At 41.4% G+C, this 18,796-nt stretch overlaps 1 protein-coding gene across 3 annotated transcripts; it reads left to right on the forward strand.

Annotated features, from left to right (window-relative positions):
- The first annotated feature begins 3,978 nt into the window (after positions 1-3,978).
- Positions 3,979-11,727, forward strand: LOC133446760 (N-acetyllactosaminide beta-1,3-N-acetylglucosaminyltransferase 2-like). Of its 3 annotated transcripts, XM_061724957.1 has the most exons (6): positions 3,979-4,243; positions 4,727-5,035; positions 7,939-8,121; positions 8,641-8,926; positions 8,979-9,007; positions 10,017-10,543. In XM_061724957.1, exons 2-6 carry the CDS (start codon positions 4,727-4,729, stop codon positions 10,419-10,421), a joined length of 1,212 nt encoding a protein of 403 aa, XP_061580941.1. In that variant the 5' UTR covers positions 3,979-4,243; the 3' UTR covers positions 10,422-10,543. The 3 variants fall into 3 exon arrangements, with proteins under 3 accessions (XP_061580941.1, XP_061580853.1, XP_061581033.1); XM_061724869.1 differs by having other exon boundaries at positions 8,641-9,007; positions 10,017-11,727; XM_061725049.1 differs by lacking the exon at positions 8,979-9,007 and having other exon boundaries at positions 8,641-8,955.
- The last annotated feature ends 7,069 nt before the right edge of the window (positions 11,728-18,796 follow it).

The raw sequence follows: 18,796 nt of genomic DNA on the forward strand, positions 1-18,796 counted from the left end.
GTGTGCGCACGGACTTCATCCCCGGGCTGTAGTCGCCCTGTCTGGGCTGTGTGTGCGCGTGTGTGTGGAGACGCCGGCAGAAGTGTGTAGCAGTTGGATTGGAGGAGGTTTGGAGGAGGAGCGGAGCAATGATTGACAGGAAAGGGGGTAAAGGAAGCGTTTTTCACGGCGCAAAAAACCACTGTAATAAAAAGCCAGGAATGGAGTACTAGAGTGAAGTTTTTCTTGTTAAAACCTTTTAGACACATTTGAGGGATGTTGGCCAAGACTTTTAATAGTGTTAAAAGCATTTTAAAAATGATGTCACAATACCTTTAAAATGAGTGAGTAAGCTCAGTGCGAAGACAGAGTGAGATTCTTTTGAAGAAAACGTTTGATTACATTACAGTGAATGGGGACTGAGACAGGTATTGGCGCCGCTCTAGCCTCCCCCGTTTAAATTTTGTGCAGACCCCGCCTGTCAAAGTCACATTTTATGAATCCCAACACCTATGTCTGCATTATGACCAAAAATTATTGGTCTCCTTTTTTATGGTTAGGCCGTGAGCTCGAGTTACAAATTAAAAATTCTGGTTATTTTTTTACTGTTTCTGCCACTCTAGCAACCGACACCCGCACTCTAGATTTGACAAAAAAAAGATTTCCAGTCCTCGCTTGAGTGTTCATATCATGAAAAGTTTACATCTTAGGAAAAAACAGTTTGGGGTTTGGAGAGAGAAGTTTGAATGACATTTCTACGTGCAAGTGCGAGAAAGTTAGATGACTCAGAAAAAAGGTGAATTTTGGCTTTTTTTTTTTTTAACTTTTTCCCATCCACTGTGAATTGTTTTTTTTGCCCGTTTTTTTCTGGAATAACTTTGGGGAAAATGGGAATTTCAACACCAAAAGTCATAGCACATTATTCCCGATCAGGCCGCATGTTTTGATATATGATTCGCCTGGGTCCTCCGAAATCTGTAGGAGTAGCAGTGAACCGAAATCTGTCCGGAAAATGAATAGAAAAATAAACACGCAGGATAACAATAGTGCCTCGTGGCACAACTGTGGCACTAATAACTTAAAACTGAATAAAATTAATAATTTTGACAAATGAAAATCCGATTTCTTGTTCAACAGAATAAAATAATAATAAAACTGGAGTCATTACTCCTGGAGGAGATGTCTAATAGCGTTTTTCATCAAAATTATAACAAATAAAGGCTTGAATTATCTCACTCTGAATGTAGTGGAAATAATATATTTGTTTCACCTTTAGTTGAATTTACTACGAATGAAGTTTTGCAATATATTCAAATTTTCCGACCTTTACCTGTATATTATGACATCAATGAATAAGAGCATAATAATATGTCCGTATTGGATTAATACGTAACACATCTTTTAATTCGTAATTATGTAACAATTCCGTATTTCAAGGGACGGGTGGCGACTCTAGTCTGGGACCAGGTCTGGATCAGGGTCTGGATCCGGGACCAGGTCTGGATCAGGGACTGCTGTGGGTTTTGTCTCATGGAGGGACGTGTGTCTCGTGTCCTAACGTCCTCCTGATAACGGATTCTAAAGTCTGCAGGTCGACCCGTTTATGGAGCTGATAAGATCCCTGAACCGGATCCACACTGCAAAAACTCCAAATATACCAGGAATATTTGTCTTATTTCTAGTTAAAATGTCTTATTTTTAGTCAAACAATCTCATTACACTTAAAACAAGAGTCATCACTGGAAAAATAACTTATTTGACAATTTTCACCTGTTTCAAGTAGATTTTCACTTGAAATAAGTAGAAGAATCTGCCAGTGGAACAAGATTTATCTTCTCATTACAAGCAAAAGAATCTTGTTCCACTGGCAGATTTTTCTACTTATTTCAAGTGAAAATCTACTTGAAACAGGTGAAAATGGTTGTTTTTTCCAGTGATGAGTCTTGTTTTAAGTGTAATGAGATTTTTTGACAAAAAATGTGACATTTTAACTAGAAACTAGACAAAATTCCCGGGAAATTTTGAATTGCCACGGAACTACTGCCGGATGATTACGGGGCAAATTTGCACCAATAAAGGTGAAGGACTCAATACAGAGTTCAATGACACCACCCATGACTATCGACCAATCAGAAGAAGGGGCGGGGCTAATTTGTATATATAATATACAAATGTATATATTTATATTCATAGTATATATATATATATCCCATGAACCGGTTCCCAGCAGGAGTGCTGATCATCTAAGGTCAAAAGGTCAGGGTTCAGATTTCTCCATTTTCCAGGTTAAAGTATATCATCCCCCAATCCCAAACTCCACCCTAAACCCTCAAGCCCTGAGCCCTCACAGACTTTCAGTGACGTCAGGGTCACGTGATCAAGTGTGCGAGGGTGTGAGGGCTCCAAATGGTAAAAATAGGAATGGGACAGCGGACAGCACTTAGCAGAAACCGGACTTTTTTTTACAAACTTTATTTAAAATTTCAATTTACAAAATTCCTTGTGTCAGATCAAAAATGTTACGTACCGGTATTATAAGTTTGGAAATGATCATCCTACGGATGTTTGAAAACAAAGTGGTAGCCTATATAAAGGAGCATAAAATTCAACAAAGAACACAATTTAAACATGCACACAGTACAATATGTATTTCCTTGTTAATGTAGTGTCTTTCTTTCAATCTACCCATACCAGCACATCCAGTATGCCAGGCTCAATCGCAGAGTAATTTCTTTTTTGTAAGAGAGCGTATAAATTGATGGTAACCTGAGCTAAATATTACAGTTATATTATTACTATTTACTGCAACGTTTTTCTTCAACTTGCTGAAATTGTTTAAGTTTTGTGGTCATAAATAAATGAATAACCAAATAACTGCCTGACTTGTTTGTGTTGGATCTAAAAAATTATCAAATCAAATTATGAATGAAAAAATGATGAAGAAAACAACATTTTGTCCTCCATCTTCCCACAAATGTCAATTAACTTAGATAACTGGTCATCCCTCTTCCATTCCCTCTCCTCCTCCTTTTCATCCATTTCGTGAAAGCGCACGTTTGTGCACGTTGCGCAAAAACGTGCACGCCAATCGCTAATAAAAGTCATACCACTAGATTCAGGCTTAAGGTGCACGTTTCTACGTTTTTACTTTTCGCGTTTTTTCAAAGCTGTGGGACTAGTTACGTGCCAAAGTTTTTACAGAAGAATATGGAATAAATAAATAATAAGCCTGAGCAATATTAAGAGTGCCTCGTGCTGCGCACAAGGCACTCCTCCTCCATTGCAGAGCTATGGAGGAGGAGTGCCTCGTGGCGCAGCCGTGGCACTAACTAGACAAATATTCTTGTCTGGACTTCAGGTCTGGATCCAGGTCTGGTGGTCTGCAGGCACGGCAGTTAAGAACAGGTGTGATTTATCATCATCACTGACTACTTACTAGTGTGGTACGACCGGTGTCCGCACGTTGGATAATTACGGATTTTTTTGTACTTACACACTGTGACAGGGTGGAGGAGCTGCAGCCACTCAGGCTGATGGGACACAGGTATGGCCCGTGAGCCTCTCCACCCTGCCAGCCTTATAAGGGAGGAGCTACTGCTGAGAAGCTGGTCAGACTGAAGCTGAAGCTGCTGGGTGAGGTTCGAGTGAAATAAAGGGTTCTGCACTAAACTCCGTGTCCTCTCTATCCTGTCGGTCGGGCCCCCGTAGCACTCGCCCTGCTACACACACATTCTGAGTTTCATTCCTACGACAGGATTTAGAACCTTTTCTACACACGGTTGATAAATGAGGCCCCTGGTTTCTAAGGACCTGCTGAAGAACCTTTGGACCGTTATCAGTGTTTACAACCCGGGGGATCAGGAGGGACCAGTGAACTGGTGAACCGGTCCAGGGCAGGAAACAGGGAGGGAGGAGTCTCTGCCGAGCAGACGGACTCTGGACCGCCGGACAGACCTGGACCGCCGGACAGACCTGGACCCCGTCTCAGGAGACCCGGGGACGGTTCTACGGTTCCCTAGGCAGGTAACGGAGGGAGGAGTCGTCCCAGGAGACCCGGGGGATCAGGAGGGACCGGTGAACCGGTGATCCGGTCTACAGCAGGTAACGGAGGGAGGAGTCTCTGCTGAGCAGATGGACTCTGGACCGCGGTACTCTCCTTATGGCTGTTTAGTACTTTAGTCTGTTTCTTCAAAGACTGGACCTCAGGAACCTGGAGGACGAGCAGCCGTCAATCACGACCTCAGCAGAATCACACAAGTCATAGGTGAGTGGCACGAGGACACGCCCCCACACACCTGGCTCCGCCCCCGTGTCCGAGCAGGTTCACTCGGCAGATTCCCTAGCAATAGCATTAGTAGTAGTATTTGGTTTCTATGCACTGTGTTTCTGTATTTTGGTCCAACTATGAAGTGCATCGTTGCTACTAGAGAATAAGAGCAGAGTTGTTAGAGAATAAGAGCAGAGTTGTTCCGACTGCGTTCCTGTAGAGGTCAGAGGTCGTCATGCTGGAGTCATGTGACCACGGAATTAGAAACGTGTGATTCCTGAGGAGAGGGGGGGGGCAGGAATGTCCTGCATCATTCCTGCAGGATTAGGGAGGAAAGTAGGGGCTTGTTCGCCGCTGCGCTGAGAAACCAGAGAGACCAGAGCTCCCAGTTCCTCCTGACGGGTCGCCGTGGAGACGGCGCTGAGACGGCGCTGAGACGGCGCTGAGACGTCCTGACCCGTGAATGTCTCCTGGTTCCAGATGGGGCGAGCGGCCGACATGGCGGCGGCGCGCGGCCGAGCCCGGACGGCCGTCGTGGTGCTGATGCTGGTCCTGGCCGCTCTGTTGGGGTTGCTATGGAAACTGTGGAGCAGCAGCAGCCGGGACCGGGTCCTGGTCCCGTCGGGCCGGTTCTGGCGGCCCTGGCCCGACAGCCGGGCCTTCTGGAACCGGGAGCAGCAGCGCCTGGACCTGCTGTACAGCCCCATCTTCCACCCCAACGGTTCCCTAGGCAACCGTTCCCTGACGCCGCAGGACCCGTGCACCGCCGACCCGCGGGTCCCCACGCAGGTAGTAGTTTAGTTTATTTGGTCGATCAGTTTCCATTGATAAATACATTTAATTTATTTCCTTTTTTAGGAAAGAAATAACAATAATAAAAAAAGAAGTAAGGAATAAAATATGACAGAAAAATCAAGTAAAAAACAAACAGAAGACGGATCTCAGAAAAACAACTAACTGAGAAAGTAAATAATCAGAAACAATCTCTAGAAGAGTGAAAACAAAAGGAAACCAAAGACCAATCATTACATTTTTTGGTATATAAATATTATTATTACAACAACAATTATTCTTATTATTGTAATCGTTTCATATATTATGAAGCATTATATATATATATATATATATATATATATATATATATATGTATATATATATATATATATATATATATATATATATATATATATATATACACATATATATGTATATATACATCTTTTTAAATTTATTTATTGAACTACAGTTTTTTAATTAATTATTTAACTGTTCCATATTTTAACTCCTGTAACCAATATACATCTTTCTTTAGTATTTATCCTAGTTTTAGTTCTATTATATACATCTTTCTTTAGTATTTATCCTAGTTTTGGTTCTATTATATACATCTTTCTTTAGTATTTATCCTAGTTTAGGTTATATTATATACATCTTTCTTTAGTATTTATCCTAGTTTTAGTTCTATTATGCATCTCTCTTTAGTATTTATCCTAGTTTTGGATCTATTATATCAGGGGTTCCCAACCTTTTTTGTGCCAAGGACCAGCAGAAGTATAAACAAAAAGCTCAGGGACCGGTTGACAATTTATGTCAATTTTAATAAACATTTTAGAAAAAAACAATGCATTTTAAAATGCAGGCTATCATCAGCGACGTTAGCTGATGTTGTGGCCTTTAAAACTTGCTTCTGCAAATCTAAGTCACGTTTTTTCCTTCCACTGGTTTGTCTTTGAGAGAAGGATGTTTTGTATTTAAGTGTCTTTGAAGCTTGGATGGCTTCTTTTGCTTCGTTGGCGAGCGTTTCTCCACATAAAATACAAAGTGTGTTTGGCGCCTCCAAATCGCCCGTTGCAACAAATCCGTATTTTATATACATAATGTCGTACTTGCGATTAAAGCTTTTGCTTTTCTTTTTGGTAGGATTTTCCACTTGTTCATCACTATTTCTTTTACTCGAACAACTAGTAAAGAAACGGCTCATGGAGGTTTGCTGAGGTCCGCTCATCTCTGCAGCAGACTGAACCTAACCTGCATACAGCACCTGTGCATGGCGCTGTTCAGTCCGGTCAGGTACCAGAACTTATTGTCCGCCAAGCCATGACAGGGCTGCCACTCAAAGAAACACATTTCGACAAGTTTTGGATGAAATTATATGACAAAAAAATGCAAAAATTGTTTTCTTAAATTTAGTATGAGGTTGCTTATGTGGCAAATGATAATAAACACGAGAAAGATGGGTACTTCAATGAAAAATAGATATTTTATTCAACTTTGCTGCTGTCATTCATGCAGGGAGACACCTAAAACATGCTGGATAGGTCTTTCCAGGACCGGAGTTGGAGACCCCTGTATTATGCTCTTATTTATTCATGTAATAATATACAGGTGGAGGTCGGAAAATTTGAATATATTGCAAAACTTCATTCGTAGTAAATTCAACTTAAGGTGAAACAAATATTATTTCCCACTACATGCAAAGTGAGATATTTCAAGCCTTTGTTATAATTTTGGTGATTATGGCTCACAGTTTATGAAACCCCAAATAAAAAATCTCAAAAAATTTGAATATATTATGAAATCATTAAACAATTCAATCATCAAAATTATAACAAATAAAGGATTAACACATATTGCTTTGCCTGTAATGAGACTATGTACTGTAATGTACATGTATTACGTGGTCTGATAACCATATCCCGACGAATATTTAATTCTCTGCGCATTAATTCTGCACCTTCATCAATTGGGACTTCATCAAAAGGACATGCCATGTTCGTGACAATGGACTTCTAAAATACTGACTCTGTTTTTAATGACAGACGGCAGAACTTCGCCAAAACTCGCCTGCTGACTGAATGAATGAGGAAATCAAATGTGCGTACGGCTCTGAAAGAGGCGGAGACGCAGAGAAACTCGAGGTTCATTGATATAAACCTGGTCCAGGTTAGGTTCAGAGAGTCTGTTACTGCAGTAACTGACCGAGAGCTTAAGTTACCTCTCTTTGTGAAACAGGCTAGAGTTACCTCTCTTTCTCTGGTTTGAGTTACCTCCCTTTGTGAAACGGAAAACTCAGTTTCCCTCATTTCAGGGTTAACAGACTCAGAGTTTTCACTAAACCTGCTTTGTGAAACGGACCCCTGCTCATCATTGATCAGCATCTGCAGTATTGATCAGTGAGCGCAGTCGTCTGGTGCGGGGAGACGCAAAAAAGAAAAAAAAAAAAAAAAAAGCTGCGCTGACACGCGGCTCTGGGCAGAGATTGTATGAGGTGAAGTGAAGTGAGATGCCTCACTCCATTGGGAAAAAACCGTCTGGTGACAATTGCCGACCATTTTGATTATCGCTTTTTGTCGACAACGTCGTTGCAGCCCTAATTATGATCGGAACACAAGCCATTCCACGGCCCGGTAGTAACGGCTCTACGGACCGGTACCGGTCCGGGGACCGGGGGTTGGGAATCACGGTATTATATGAATCTTTCTTTAGTATTTATCCTAGTTTAGGTTCTGTTATGGCAGTCTCTCTATCCTGGAACAGACTCTGGTACAGGATGGAAGGAGACGCTTGTGTCTTATACATTAGGAGTGCAGTGTTTAATTCAACTATATCAATTAATTTTAAGGATTTGAGGTGAATAAACAGTGGGTTTGTAGGCGAGTAATAATCAGACTTGCTAACAGTTGTAATGGCAGGTGTCCGACTACAACACGCTGCCGCGCCGCTTCCAGGACTTCCTGCTGCACATGCGCTGCCGCTCGTCCCGCCTGCGGATATCGCCGCCGCGCGGCTGTGGTGGCGGTAACGGCGGCGGTAACGGCGCGCCGTTCCTGCTGCTAGCCGTCAAGTCGCTGGTGCCGCACTTCGCCCGCCGCCAGGTAGGAATGGGCGATACTTTACCGTTCACGATTTAAAAAATTCCCCACGGTAAGAATTTGTAGCTCACGGTAAAAACGATAAATTCCCGTTGAAGACGTTTTTGTGTAAAACTGATTTATGGTTCTGTGTTAAATCCACGCACAACGTACGGTGGTTTTCTCCCTTCTTCCTTCTTCCCTTCCTCTTTCCTTCCTTCCTTCCTTCCTTCCTTCCTTCCTTCCTTCCTTCCTTCCTTCCTTCCTTCCTTCCTTCCTTCCTTCCTTCCTTCCTTCCTTCCTTCCTTCCTTCCTTCCTTCCTTCCTTCCTTCCTTGCTTTTGGTGTAGTTTAGTATTTAGTATCTTTTACAGCAGTGATTTGGCTCCAAAGACTGAATGTGGTGATATATTTATACTTACAAAGGTGGAGTTGAATTGGTATTTCTTTTATCATCATTTTTATCGTTATGGGGATAAATGCCAGATAAATAAATGTTAATAAATGTTAAATGATAAATGTTTTAGTCCTTCCCTCCCGCCAGGCGATCCGGGAGACGTGGGGCCGCGCCGGCGTGGTCGGCGGCCGCTCCGTGGTGACGCTGTTCCTGCTGGGCGACGCGTCGCCGGCCGACCACCACCCGGCCCTGCAGGGCATGCTGGGAGAGGAGGCGCGGCTGCACGGCGACCTGCTGCAGTGGGACTACAGGGACTCCTTCTTCAACCTCACGCTGAAGGACGTGCTGTTCCTGCAGTGGTTCGGCCGGCGCTGCCGCCGCGCACGCTACGTCCTCAAGGGCGACGACGACGTGTTCGTCAACACGCCGCGCGTCCTGCAGCTACTGGGGGAACTGGACCAGGTTCACTTACTTATTTATTTTATTCCTGCAGCTGCTGGCCGGCCTGGACCAGGTTCACTTACTTATTTATTTTATTCCTGCACCTGCTGGCAGGCCTGGACCAGGTTCACTTACTTATTTATTTTATTCCTGCAGCTGCTGGGGGAACTGGACCAGGTTTAGCTAGTCATTTAATTCATTCATTCATAAAATAAAACAACTAACAATTTATTATAAACACAACCTTAAAACGATGTATAAATCCAATCCAATATAATGGAAAGATACAGAACATTAGTTTGATACAAAACTATATACAGGACTGTCTCAGAAAATTTGAATATTGTGATTTTCTGAAATGCAATTTAAAAAAAAAATTGAAAAGAAAAGATTTAAAAAAAAAATCTTAAGCTTGTAGAAAGAAAGAAAGAAAGAAAGAAAGAAAGAAAGAAAGAAAGAAAGAAAGAAAGAAAGAAAGAAAGAAAGAAAGAAAGGGAGGGAGAAAAGAGGAAGGGAAGAAGAAAGGAGGGAAGGAAGGAAGGAAGGAAGGAGGAAAGGAAGGAAGGAAGGAAGGAAGGAAGGAAGGAAGGAAGGAAGGAAGGAAGGAAGGAAGGAAGGAAGGAAGGAGGAAAGGAAGGAATGAATAATCGAAGGAAGGAAGGAAGGAAGGAAGGAAGGAAGGAAGGAAGGAAGGAAGGAAGGAAGGAGGAAAGGAAGGAAGAAAGAAAGAAAGAAAGAAAGAAAGGGAGGGAGAAAAGAGGAAGGGAAGAAGAAAGGAGGGAAGGAAGGAAGGAAGGAAGGAAGGAAGGAAGGAAGGAAGAAAGGAAGGAAGGAAGGAAGGAAGGAAGGAAGGAAGGAAGGAAGGAAGGAAGGAAGGAAGGAAGGAAGGAAGGAAGGAAGGAAGGAAGGAAGGAAGGAAGGAAAGAAGCAAGGAAGGAAGGAAGGAAGGAAGGAAGGAAGGAAGGAAGGAAGGAAGGAAGGAAGGAAGGAAGGAAGGAAGGAAGGAAGGAAGGAAGGAAGGAAGGAAGGAAGGAAGGAAGGAAATATAGTCCGTGTTTTATAAAATGATTCCTTTCCTGCAGGTCCAGACCCAGGACCTGTTCCTGGGCGACGTGATCAGCGCCGCGGCGCCGCACCGCGACCCCCAGCTCAAGTACTTCGTCCCGGAGAGCGTGTTCGAGGGCTCGTACCCGCCGTACGCCGGCGGCGGCGGCTACCTGCTGTCGGGGGAGCTAGCGCTGCGGCTGCTGGCGGCGTCGCGGCGCGTGGCGCTCTACCCCATCGACGACGTGTACACGGGCATGTGCCTGCAGAAGCTGGGCGTGGCGCCGCAGCGCGGCGACGGCTTCCGGACCTTCGGCCTGGACGCGGCGCTGCGGGGAAACCCCTGCGTCTACCGGAGCCTCGTGTTGGTGCACGGCTGCTCGCCGCAGGAGCTCATGGAGCTCTGGCCCTGGGTGGAGCAGCCGGCCCGGGACTGCCAGTAGCCGGCCCGGGACTGCCAGTAGCCGGCCCGGGACTGCCAGTAGCCGCACCGGGACTGCCAGTAGCCGGGCCGGGACTGCCAGTAGCCACACCGGGACTGCCAGTGGCCACACCGGGACTGCCAGTAGCCACACCGGGACTGCCAGTAGCCGCACCGGGACTGCCAGTAGCCGGGCCGGGACTGCCAGTAGCCGCACCGGGACTGCCAGTAGCCGCACCGGGACTGCCAGTAGCCAGATCTAGGGGGTGGCTACTTGGGCTCAAGCCCCAAATGTTTTTCCAAAAGCCCTGGATCTGAAAAAACAAAACAAACAATTCCATTGGGGCGCAGGCAGGCGCGGCGCAAACACCACGGCAGGTGCTGTCTTGCGCGCCACCAAACTCGGTGGCGAAACGGTCGCTCTGGGCGCAAAGCGCAGACCGAGCCGCTGTTCTGTCGAGTTCTGCTGAAAAAAAAGCTACCGCCGCAGAAAGCAATAGCGTCTATCTGTCGATTTTTGCTACCCTACCAAAAAAAGCTACCTACATTTTTCTGTTTTTGTAAATACCCGGCTACGTGGAAACTGTCAGATTAATCAAAGATTTGAACAAGTTTGTCATTGTGAAACTACCAGAATCAGAATTTAGGCCTATTAAAGGTCAGCTTATTAAGCTGACTGCTAGGTTTTTCACATCCTTATCACTGTTAACAGAAGTCACAGGACAGGCCACTCCCTGAGGGTATTTAGGGGGGATGTCTGCTCTGTTAACAGTTGACCAGTGTCTTTAGACACATCTGTGCAAAACCTCACAGAGTTCTCGTTTGTCCAGAAGGGGCTCATTTATTGACCCTTCGTGTTTCTTAAAGACTTTAAGCTGACTGCTGGTTATCACATGTTAACAGATGACAGGGCAGCCCTTCCTGAGTTTGGGCTGTCCAACAACTATCCCATTGTAAGTTGGACAATCTGTTCATATCACAAATAAGTTGCTTATTAACTGAAAAGTCATAGGTGTGACTTTTCAACCATCATCTGATACAATGTCTGTGTTCTCCATCTGATTCTTCTAATTGTTCGTTGTTTACCAAATATGGTCATGTTCCTGTCACCCTTGCTGAATAAAAGCGCCAAGCTGCAGCGAGAATTTGAGAGAAGGCCTGACGAGTTCTAAGAGGAGGGCCGTGTTGCCCTGAAGCTCCTCAGACTTCTCCCCAAAGCTTCTGCAGAGGCGCCTTGAAAATCATTCCACAGTCTCTGTGTCTTTCCTAAGTTATTAATTTATGTATGATGATTTAGGAACCTAACAAAACGTTTGCCTGAATCGATGTGAAGCAACAAATACTTGTGTGATTAACGTAGCCGTTTTGATTGACAGCTGGTTGTAGCCGACGGCTAGCTGTTGTCGCGTGAATCCTGAACGTTGACTTGACTTCTGAGCTGTGAATAAAGATCTGACAACCAGCCGTTTATGTTTTGGAGATAATCCGGTTTGTGCTAACTAACTACTGGGACCAGTTCTGGTCGGTCTGGACGGGTTTGGGGCCTGAAACCGGTTCTCCCCTGGTGAAGGCTGCTAGCCAGGGCTAACCTGGGCTAACCAGAGCTAACCAGGGCTAAAAACAGCTAACCAGAGCTAACCAGGACTAATCAGGACTAACCAGAGCTAACAAGGACTAATTAGGGCTAGCCAAGGCTAACAAGAACTAACTAGGGCTAGTCGAGGCTAACTGGGGATAACCACAGCTAACTAGGGATAACCAGGGCTAACCAGAGCTAACCAGGGCTAGCCTAGCCACCCACGGACCTGAGGGCGACTTCGACCAGAGAGGGTTTTGCTTTTGAAGACTTTTCTAACGTCACGTTGAGCAAAATCGGCAGGTCTGGAACCGGCTGGAACCTGCTGGAACCGGCTGGAACCAGCTGGAACCGGCTGGAACCGGCTGGAACCAGTTGGAACCGGCTGGAACCGGCCACTTCACGTCTTCATTTCAGACGTTGAACTGAACCAACATCGTAAACCAGGACAGGCTAAGACCTCCGAGGACCCGAGGACCTGGACCTGCAGTCGGGCCGTCGTCCCGGGATCCTAGACGGTTCTAGCTGGTTCCAGCAGGTTCCAGCTGGTTCCAACCGGTTCTAGCTGGTTCCAGCGAATCCTCAGGTCCAGATTCCTCAGAATAAAAACCTGTTTAGTTTCTGCAGCTGAAACTGTTGAACTGGATTTACAAACAAACGGAAATTTAGTTTTGTTCTCTGAGAAAAATGAAGTTTAAATAAAAGTTAAACTGAATTCACTTGTTTTCTTTCTTTAAAAAAATCCTCCACGGATAGATAAACTGCAAAAACTCAAAATCTTAACAAGAATATTTGTCTTATTTCTAGTTAAAATGTCTCATTTTTAGTCAAAAAATCTCATTACACTTAAAACAAGACTCATCACTGGAAAAAACAACAATTTTCACCTGTTTCAAGTAGATTTTCACTTGAAATAAGTAGAAAAATCTGCCAGTGGAACAAGATTTTTTTGCTTGTAATAAGAAGATAAATCTTGTTCCACTGGCAGATTTTTCTACTTATTTCAAGTGAAAATTTACTTGAAACAGGTGAAAATTGTCAAATAACAAGTTATTTTTCTGGTAATGAGTCTTGTTTTAAGTGTAATGAGATTTTTTGACCAAAAATGAGACATTTTAACTAGAAATAGGACAAATATTCCTGGTAACATTTGGAGTTTTTGCAGTGTGGATAGTGATGGATAGATCGATGGAGGTGCGTTGTCGCCCCCTGCTGGCCGCCGGCTGAACTGCAGATAGATAGATAATCAGAATCAGAATCAGAAAGGGGGTTTATTGCCAAGTTTGTCAACACACACAAGGAATTTGTTGTGGTGATTGGTGCAATACAGTAAAATAAAAAAGCAAACAAATATATGGAGATAAAATAAGAGATAGAATAAAGTAAAATGTATAAACAGAAATAAACAGAAATGTACAATATGAGGATTAAAAAGTGCCGGATATGAGTCTTTACAAAAAGTGACGTAGGATGACAGATGACAGATAAAATGTATAAACAGAAATGAACAATATAAACAATGAAAGACAGATAGATGGTGATAGATAGATAGGTGGAGGCGTCAGCGCCCCCTGCTGGCCGCCGCTGCTCCAACAGGAAACCAATCACCTTTTGATGAGCAGCAGATAGATAGATGGTTAGAGGTGGAGGTATCAGCGCCCCCCGGTGGCCCCCAGGTGAACTACAGGAACCAATCACCTTGATGAGCAGCAGATAGATAGATAGTGATAGTGATAGAGGTAACAGCGCCCCCCGGTGGCCCCCAGGTGAACTACAGGAACCAATCACCCTCATGAGCAGCAGATAGATAGATAGATAGATGGAGTGATAGAGGTGCGTTAGCGCCCCCCGGTGGCCGCCAGGTGAACTACAGGAACCAATCACCCTCATGAGCAGCAGCTGCAGCTGCAGAAACTGAGAGATTCACTTCACTTTCCTCTCAAACACTGAAGGATCTGAAGACGTTTGGAAAATAAAATGCAACGAAAGAGCGACGTGAACGTTGTGATCTTCCTGCTGGTTCTGCTGGACCCGGTTCTGCTGGACCCGGTTCTGGCCCAGGTGAGAATCCCCTCCTGAAAACAATCAAAACACATTTAAACCTGGATCTGGGGATGAAATGATGTTCAGAGCTAAATCAGAACTGCTCAGGGAGCAGGAAACTCCGTATAATCTTAGACGCGTCTGCAATTTTACTGAACTAAAAGATAAAAAAGGTCTGAAAAGGAGATTATTGTCTCCATTACTGGAGTTAAACTCAGGAATGATGAACATACATTTAAAAACATGTCATTTTCTTTTGGTGTTTAAGAAAATGGTTTGTAAAGCTTTAAAAAGGGGCTTAAAAGTTTCCTGTTCAGGAAGGCTTTCCCTGGTCTTTTTTAGATGTGTTTATTATTTTTATCCTTTTTTACTTCTAGTGTTTTATGTGTCTTGATTTTTTCCCCCTTGTTTATGTAAGCACTTTGAGATTATTCATGAAAAGTGCTCTACAAATAAAATGTATTATTATTATTAGCTATTTTTGAAGCTTATAAGTGCGATTGACTATCTGTTAATGTTTCTTTGCTTTTCTCTTTTTGCTTTTCTGGAGGTCGGTAGCCAAAAAAAGAAAGTTGACAATATAGTTTAGGCTTTTATAAGCAGTTTACTTCTGCCTTTTCAGTCGTTGTTAAACACCAGATTATTGGTTTTGTGTAAAATGTCAAAGCTGCGTAATGTTTTTTGGTGTCGTGTTGTTTTTGTGTTGTCATGATTGAATAAACTTTATTCATTCATTCATTCATATTAACAATTAAAAATGAAGTTTGTTGATTTACATGAATACAGGACTGTCTCAGAAAATCAGAATATTGTGATAAAGTTCTTTATTTTCTGTAATGCAATTTAAAAAAACAAAAATGTCATCCATTCTGGATTCATTACAAATCAACTGAAATATTGCAAGCCTTTTATTATTTTAATATTCCTGATCATGGCTTACAGCTTAAGAAAACTCAAATTTCCTATCTCAAAAAATTAGAATATTCTGGGAATCTTAATCTTAAACTGTAAACCATAATCAGCAATATTAAAATAATAAAAGGCTTGCAATATTTCAGTTGATTTGTAATGAATCCAGAATGGATGACATTTTTGTTTTTTTAATTGCATTACAGAAAATAAAGAACTATCACAATATTCAAATTTTCTGAGACAGTCCTGTAGTTTTTAACTTAAAATGCATTTGTTCAAAAGACAAGACATTGTGCATTTTTTCCTTAACAAGCAGCATTTATGTTCATTTACACACAAACAACATATTTAATTTTCCTTTAACAATTTTAATCTACGTTTAGATGAAACATGTTTTATTTGTTTAAGTAGAAAGAACCACAGTAAAAAATATCTGGCTTGATCTACTTTAAAAAAATTAAGGCAAATTTCTTGCATGAGATTTCTATGTCGATCAAGAAAGACTAGTCTTTGTATAAACGACTTAATTTTTAGTTTGTACAAAATTAATTTGCATTTACAGGACTGTCTCAGAAAATTAGAATATTGTGATAAAGTTCTTTATTTTCTGTAATGCAAAAATGTCATCCATTCTGGATTCATTACAAATCAACTGAAATATTACAAGCCTTTTATTATTTTAATATTGCTGATTATGGTTTACAGCTTAAGAAAACTCAAATATCCTATCTCAAAAAATTTGAATATTCTGGGAATCTTAATCTTAAACTGTAAACCATAATCAGCAATATTAAAATAATAAAAGGCTTGCAATATTTCAGTTGATTTGTAATGAATCCAGAATGTATGACTTTTTAGTTTTTTTAATTGCATTACAGAAAATAAAGAACTTTATCACAATATTCAAATTTTCTGAGACAGTCCTGTATATGTGCTACATAAACTTGGCGAGCCAGCCAGGAGCTGTGTGAAGGTTAATGAACATTGTTATTGATATACTGCTGAAGAATGAATTGCTATAATTGCATTACAGAAAATAGAGAACTTTATCACAATATTCTAATTTTCTGAGACAGTCCTGTAAAGTCAACTTAATTTTGATAAATAAAGTAAACTTAATACAAGTTGACTGTACTTGCAAAATGTATTATTCACATACATAAAATTAAGAAGTTTATACAAAGACTAGTCTTATTGATCTAAATAATAATCACATGCAAAAAGTTGACTTATTTTTTTTAAGTAGATCAAGTACAATATTTGTATCAGTTTAGCGTTTCCACCCGTCCCTTAAAATACGGAATCTTTACGTAATTGGGAATTAAAAGTTCCGTATTGAACCAATACAGACACATATTATGCTCTTATTTATTAATGTCATAATCTACAGGTGAAGGTCGGAGAAATTAGAATATATTGCAAAACTTCATTCGTAGTAAATTCAACTGAAAGTGAAACAAATATATTATTTCCCAACACATTCAAGTGAGATATTTCAAGCCTTTTATTTGTTATAATTTTAATGATTTTGACTTACAGTTTATGAAAACCCCAAATAAAAAATTAAAATTAGAATATTTTATGAAATCAATAAACAATTCAATCATCAAAATTATAACAAATAAAGGTTTAACAGCTTTGCATGTAATGAGACTAATATAATGTATTAGTTTAACCTTTTAAGTTGAATTAGGGAAATAGATTAACTTTTACACCATATTCTAATTGAATTATTGAAATAAATTAACTTTTACACCATATTCTAGTTGAATTATTGAAATAAATTAACTTTTACACCATATTCTAGTTGAATTATGGAAATAAATTAATTTTTACACCATATTCTAATTGAATTATTGAAATAAATTAACTTTTACACCATATTCTAGTTGAATTATTGAAATAAATTAACTTTTACACCATATTCTAGTTGAATTATTGAAATAAATTAACTTTTACACCATATTCTAGTTGAATTATTGAAATAAATTAACTTTTACACCATATTCTAGTTGAATTAGGGAAATAAATTAACTTTTACACCATATTCTAGTTGAATTATTGAAATAAATTAACTTTTACACCAAATTCTAGTTGAATTATGGAAATAAATTAACCTTTACACCATATTCTAGTTGAATTATTGAAATAGATGAACTTTTACACCATATTCTAGTTGAATTATTGAAATAAATTAACTTTTACACCATATTCTTCACCTGTAACTATATTCTACATCTGGGCTGATGTGGACAAACATTACACTGCAAAAACTCAAAATCTTACCAGGAATATTTCTTATTTCTAGTTAAAATGTCTGGTTGGTTTCTATTTCTATTTAAAATATCTAATTTTTAGTAAAAAAAAAAATAAAATCTCATTCCACTTAAAACAAGACTCATCACTGGAAAAAACTACAATTTTCACCTGTTTCAAGTAGATTTTCACTTAAAATAAGTAGAAAAATCTGCCAGTGGAACAAGATTTTTTTGCTTGTAATAAGAAGATAAATCTTGTTCTACTGGCAGATTTTTCTACTAATTTTAAGTGAAAATCTACTTGAAACAGGTACAAAATTATTTTTTGACTAAAAATGAGACATTTTAACTAGAAATAAGACAAATATTCCTCGTAAGATTTAGTTTTTTCTGAAATCGGGGCGTCTCTTATTTCTATTTTCCTGAAGTCCAGATCTACAGGTTTCAGCTCACTCTCTCTGTTTCTGTTTTCCATGTAGGACGGGCCGGTAGACGGGGCCGCCAGGACTGCAGGTGAGACCAGAACTAGAACCAGAACCAGAACCAGAACTGATGGGCTGTTAAACTGTCCTGTGTGTTCATGACTTAACTGCATGATGAAGGGGGGGGGGGGCTGTCATCCCTTCATCCCTTCATTTACTGGTTTAAAGTGTCCAGACCTTCTTCGATGATTGCTGTCATCTATTTGTGTGATTGCCCTAACGCAAGTATCTCTCCAAACTGACATTCCAGCTTAGTTGATGGCAGTGGCTTCAGAAGGTCCTTGTAGCGTCTTTTTAGTCCTTGTAACGTCTCTTTTGGCTCACCAGCAGCAGCTTTGCGTCTTGTAGTTGTCCGTAGAGGACTTGGCGGGGCAGGCAATGTTCAGGCAGTCGGATTGTGTGACCGATCCACCTTAAGTGTGTTTTGGCCACAGCTGCTTCCATACAGCTGGAATTGGTTCTTCAGGAACTCCGAGCGAGGTCCTTTATCTTCCCAGGACAGACTTGGGATTGTTTGAAGCAACGGATGTGGAAGGCTTCCATGTTTGTTATGTGCCTTCTGTATGGCGTCCATGTTTCTGCCCTAGAGCAAGGTGGACATGCACACTGCATAGTGAACTGCAACCTTGGTGCCGACCTTGAAGTTACAGTTTTCAAGAACCCTGTGAATGTCTGTGTCGAGGGAACAGTGGGAGGAATTGTAGAGCCGGTAGGTGAAGTGTTCGACTGTTTTGAGTGGGATACCGTTTATATGGAAGCTGTGGGGTGAGGGAGGTTGAGTAACGAGTTCAGACATGATTTCTGTTTTTTGTGTGTTGACCTGAAGACCGAAGGACTGGTACAGAGTGGAGATTGTGTTGAGGGAATGCTGCATAGATTCTGGGCTTTGGGCTAAGACTGCGCAGTCATCTGCAAACTGTAGCTCACAGATATGGCAGATCTTTGTCTTCGTATGGGCTTGGAGACGACGGATGTTGAAAAGATTGCTGTCAAGGCGGTATTCAAGATGAACACCGTCTTTGTGATCCAAGGCACGATGTAAGAGACAGGTGACGGCAGAAAGGGGGAGATTAAAAAGCACTGGTGCCAAGACACAGCCTTGCTTCACCCCGGTATTTACCTTGGA

This window comes from Cololabis saira, chromosome 1, assembly GCF_033807715.1.
Source record: "Cololabis saira isolate AMF1-May2022 chromosome 1, fColSai1.1, whole genome shotgun sequence".
NCBI classification, from domain to species: Eukaryota; Metazoa; Chordata; class Actinopteri; order Beloniformes; family Belonidae; genus Cololabis; species Cololabis saira.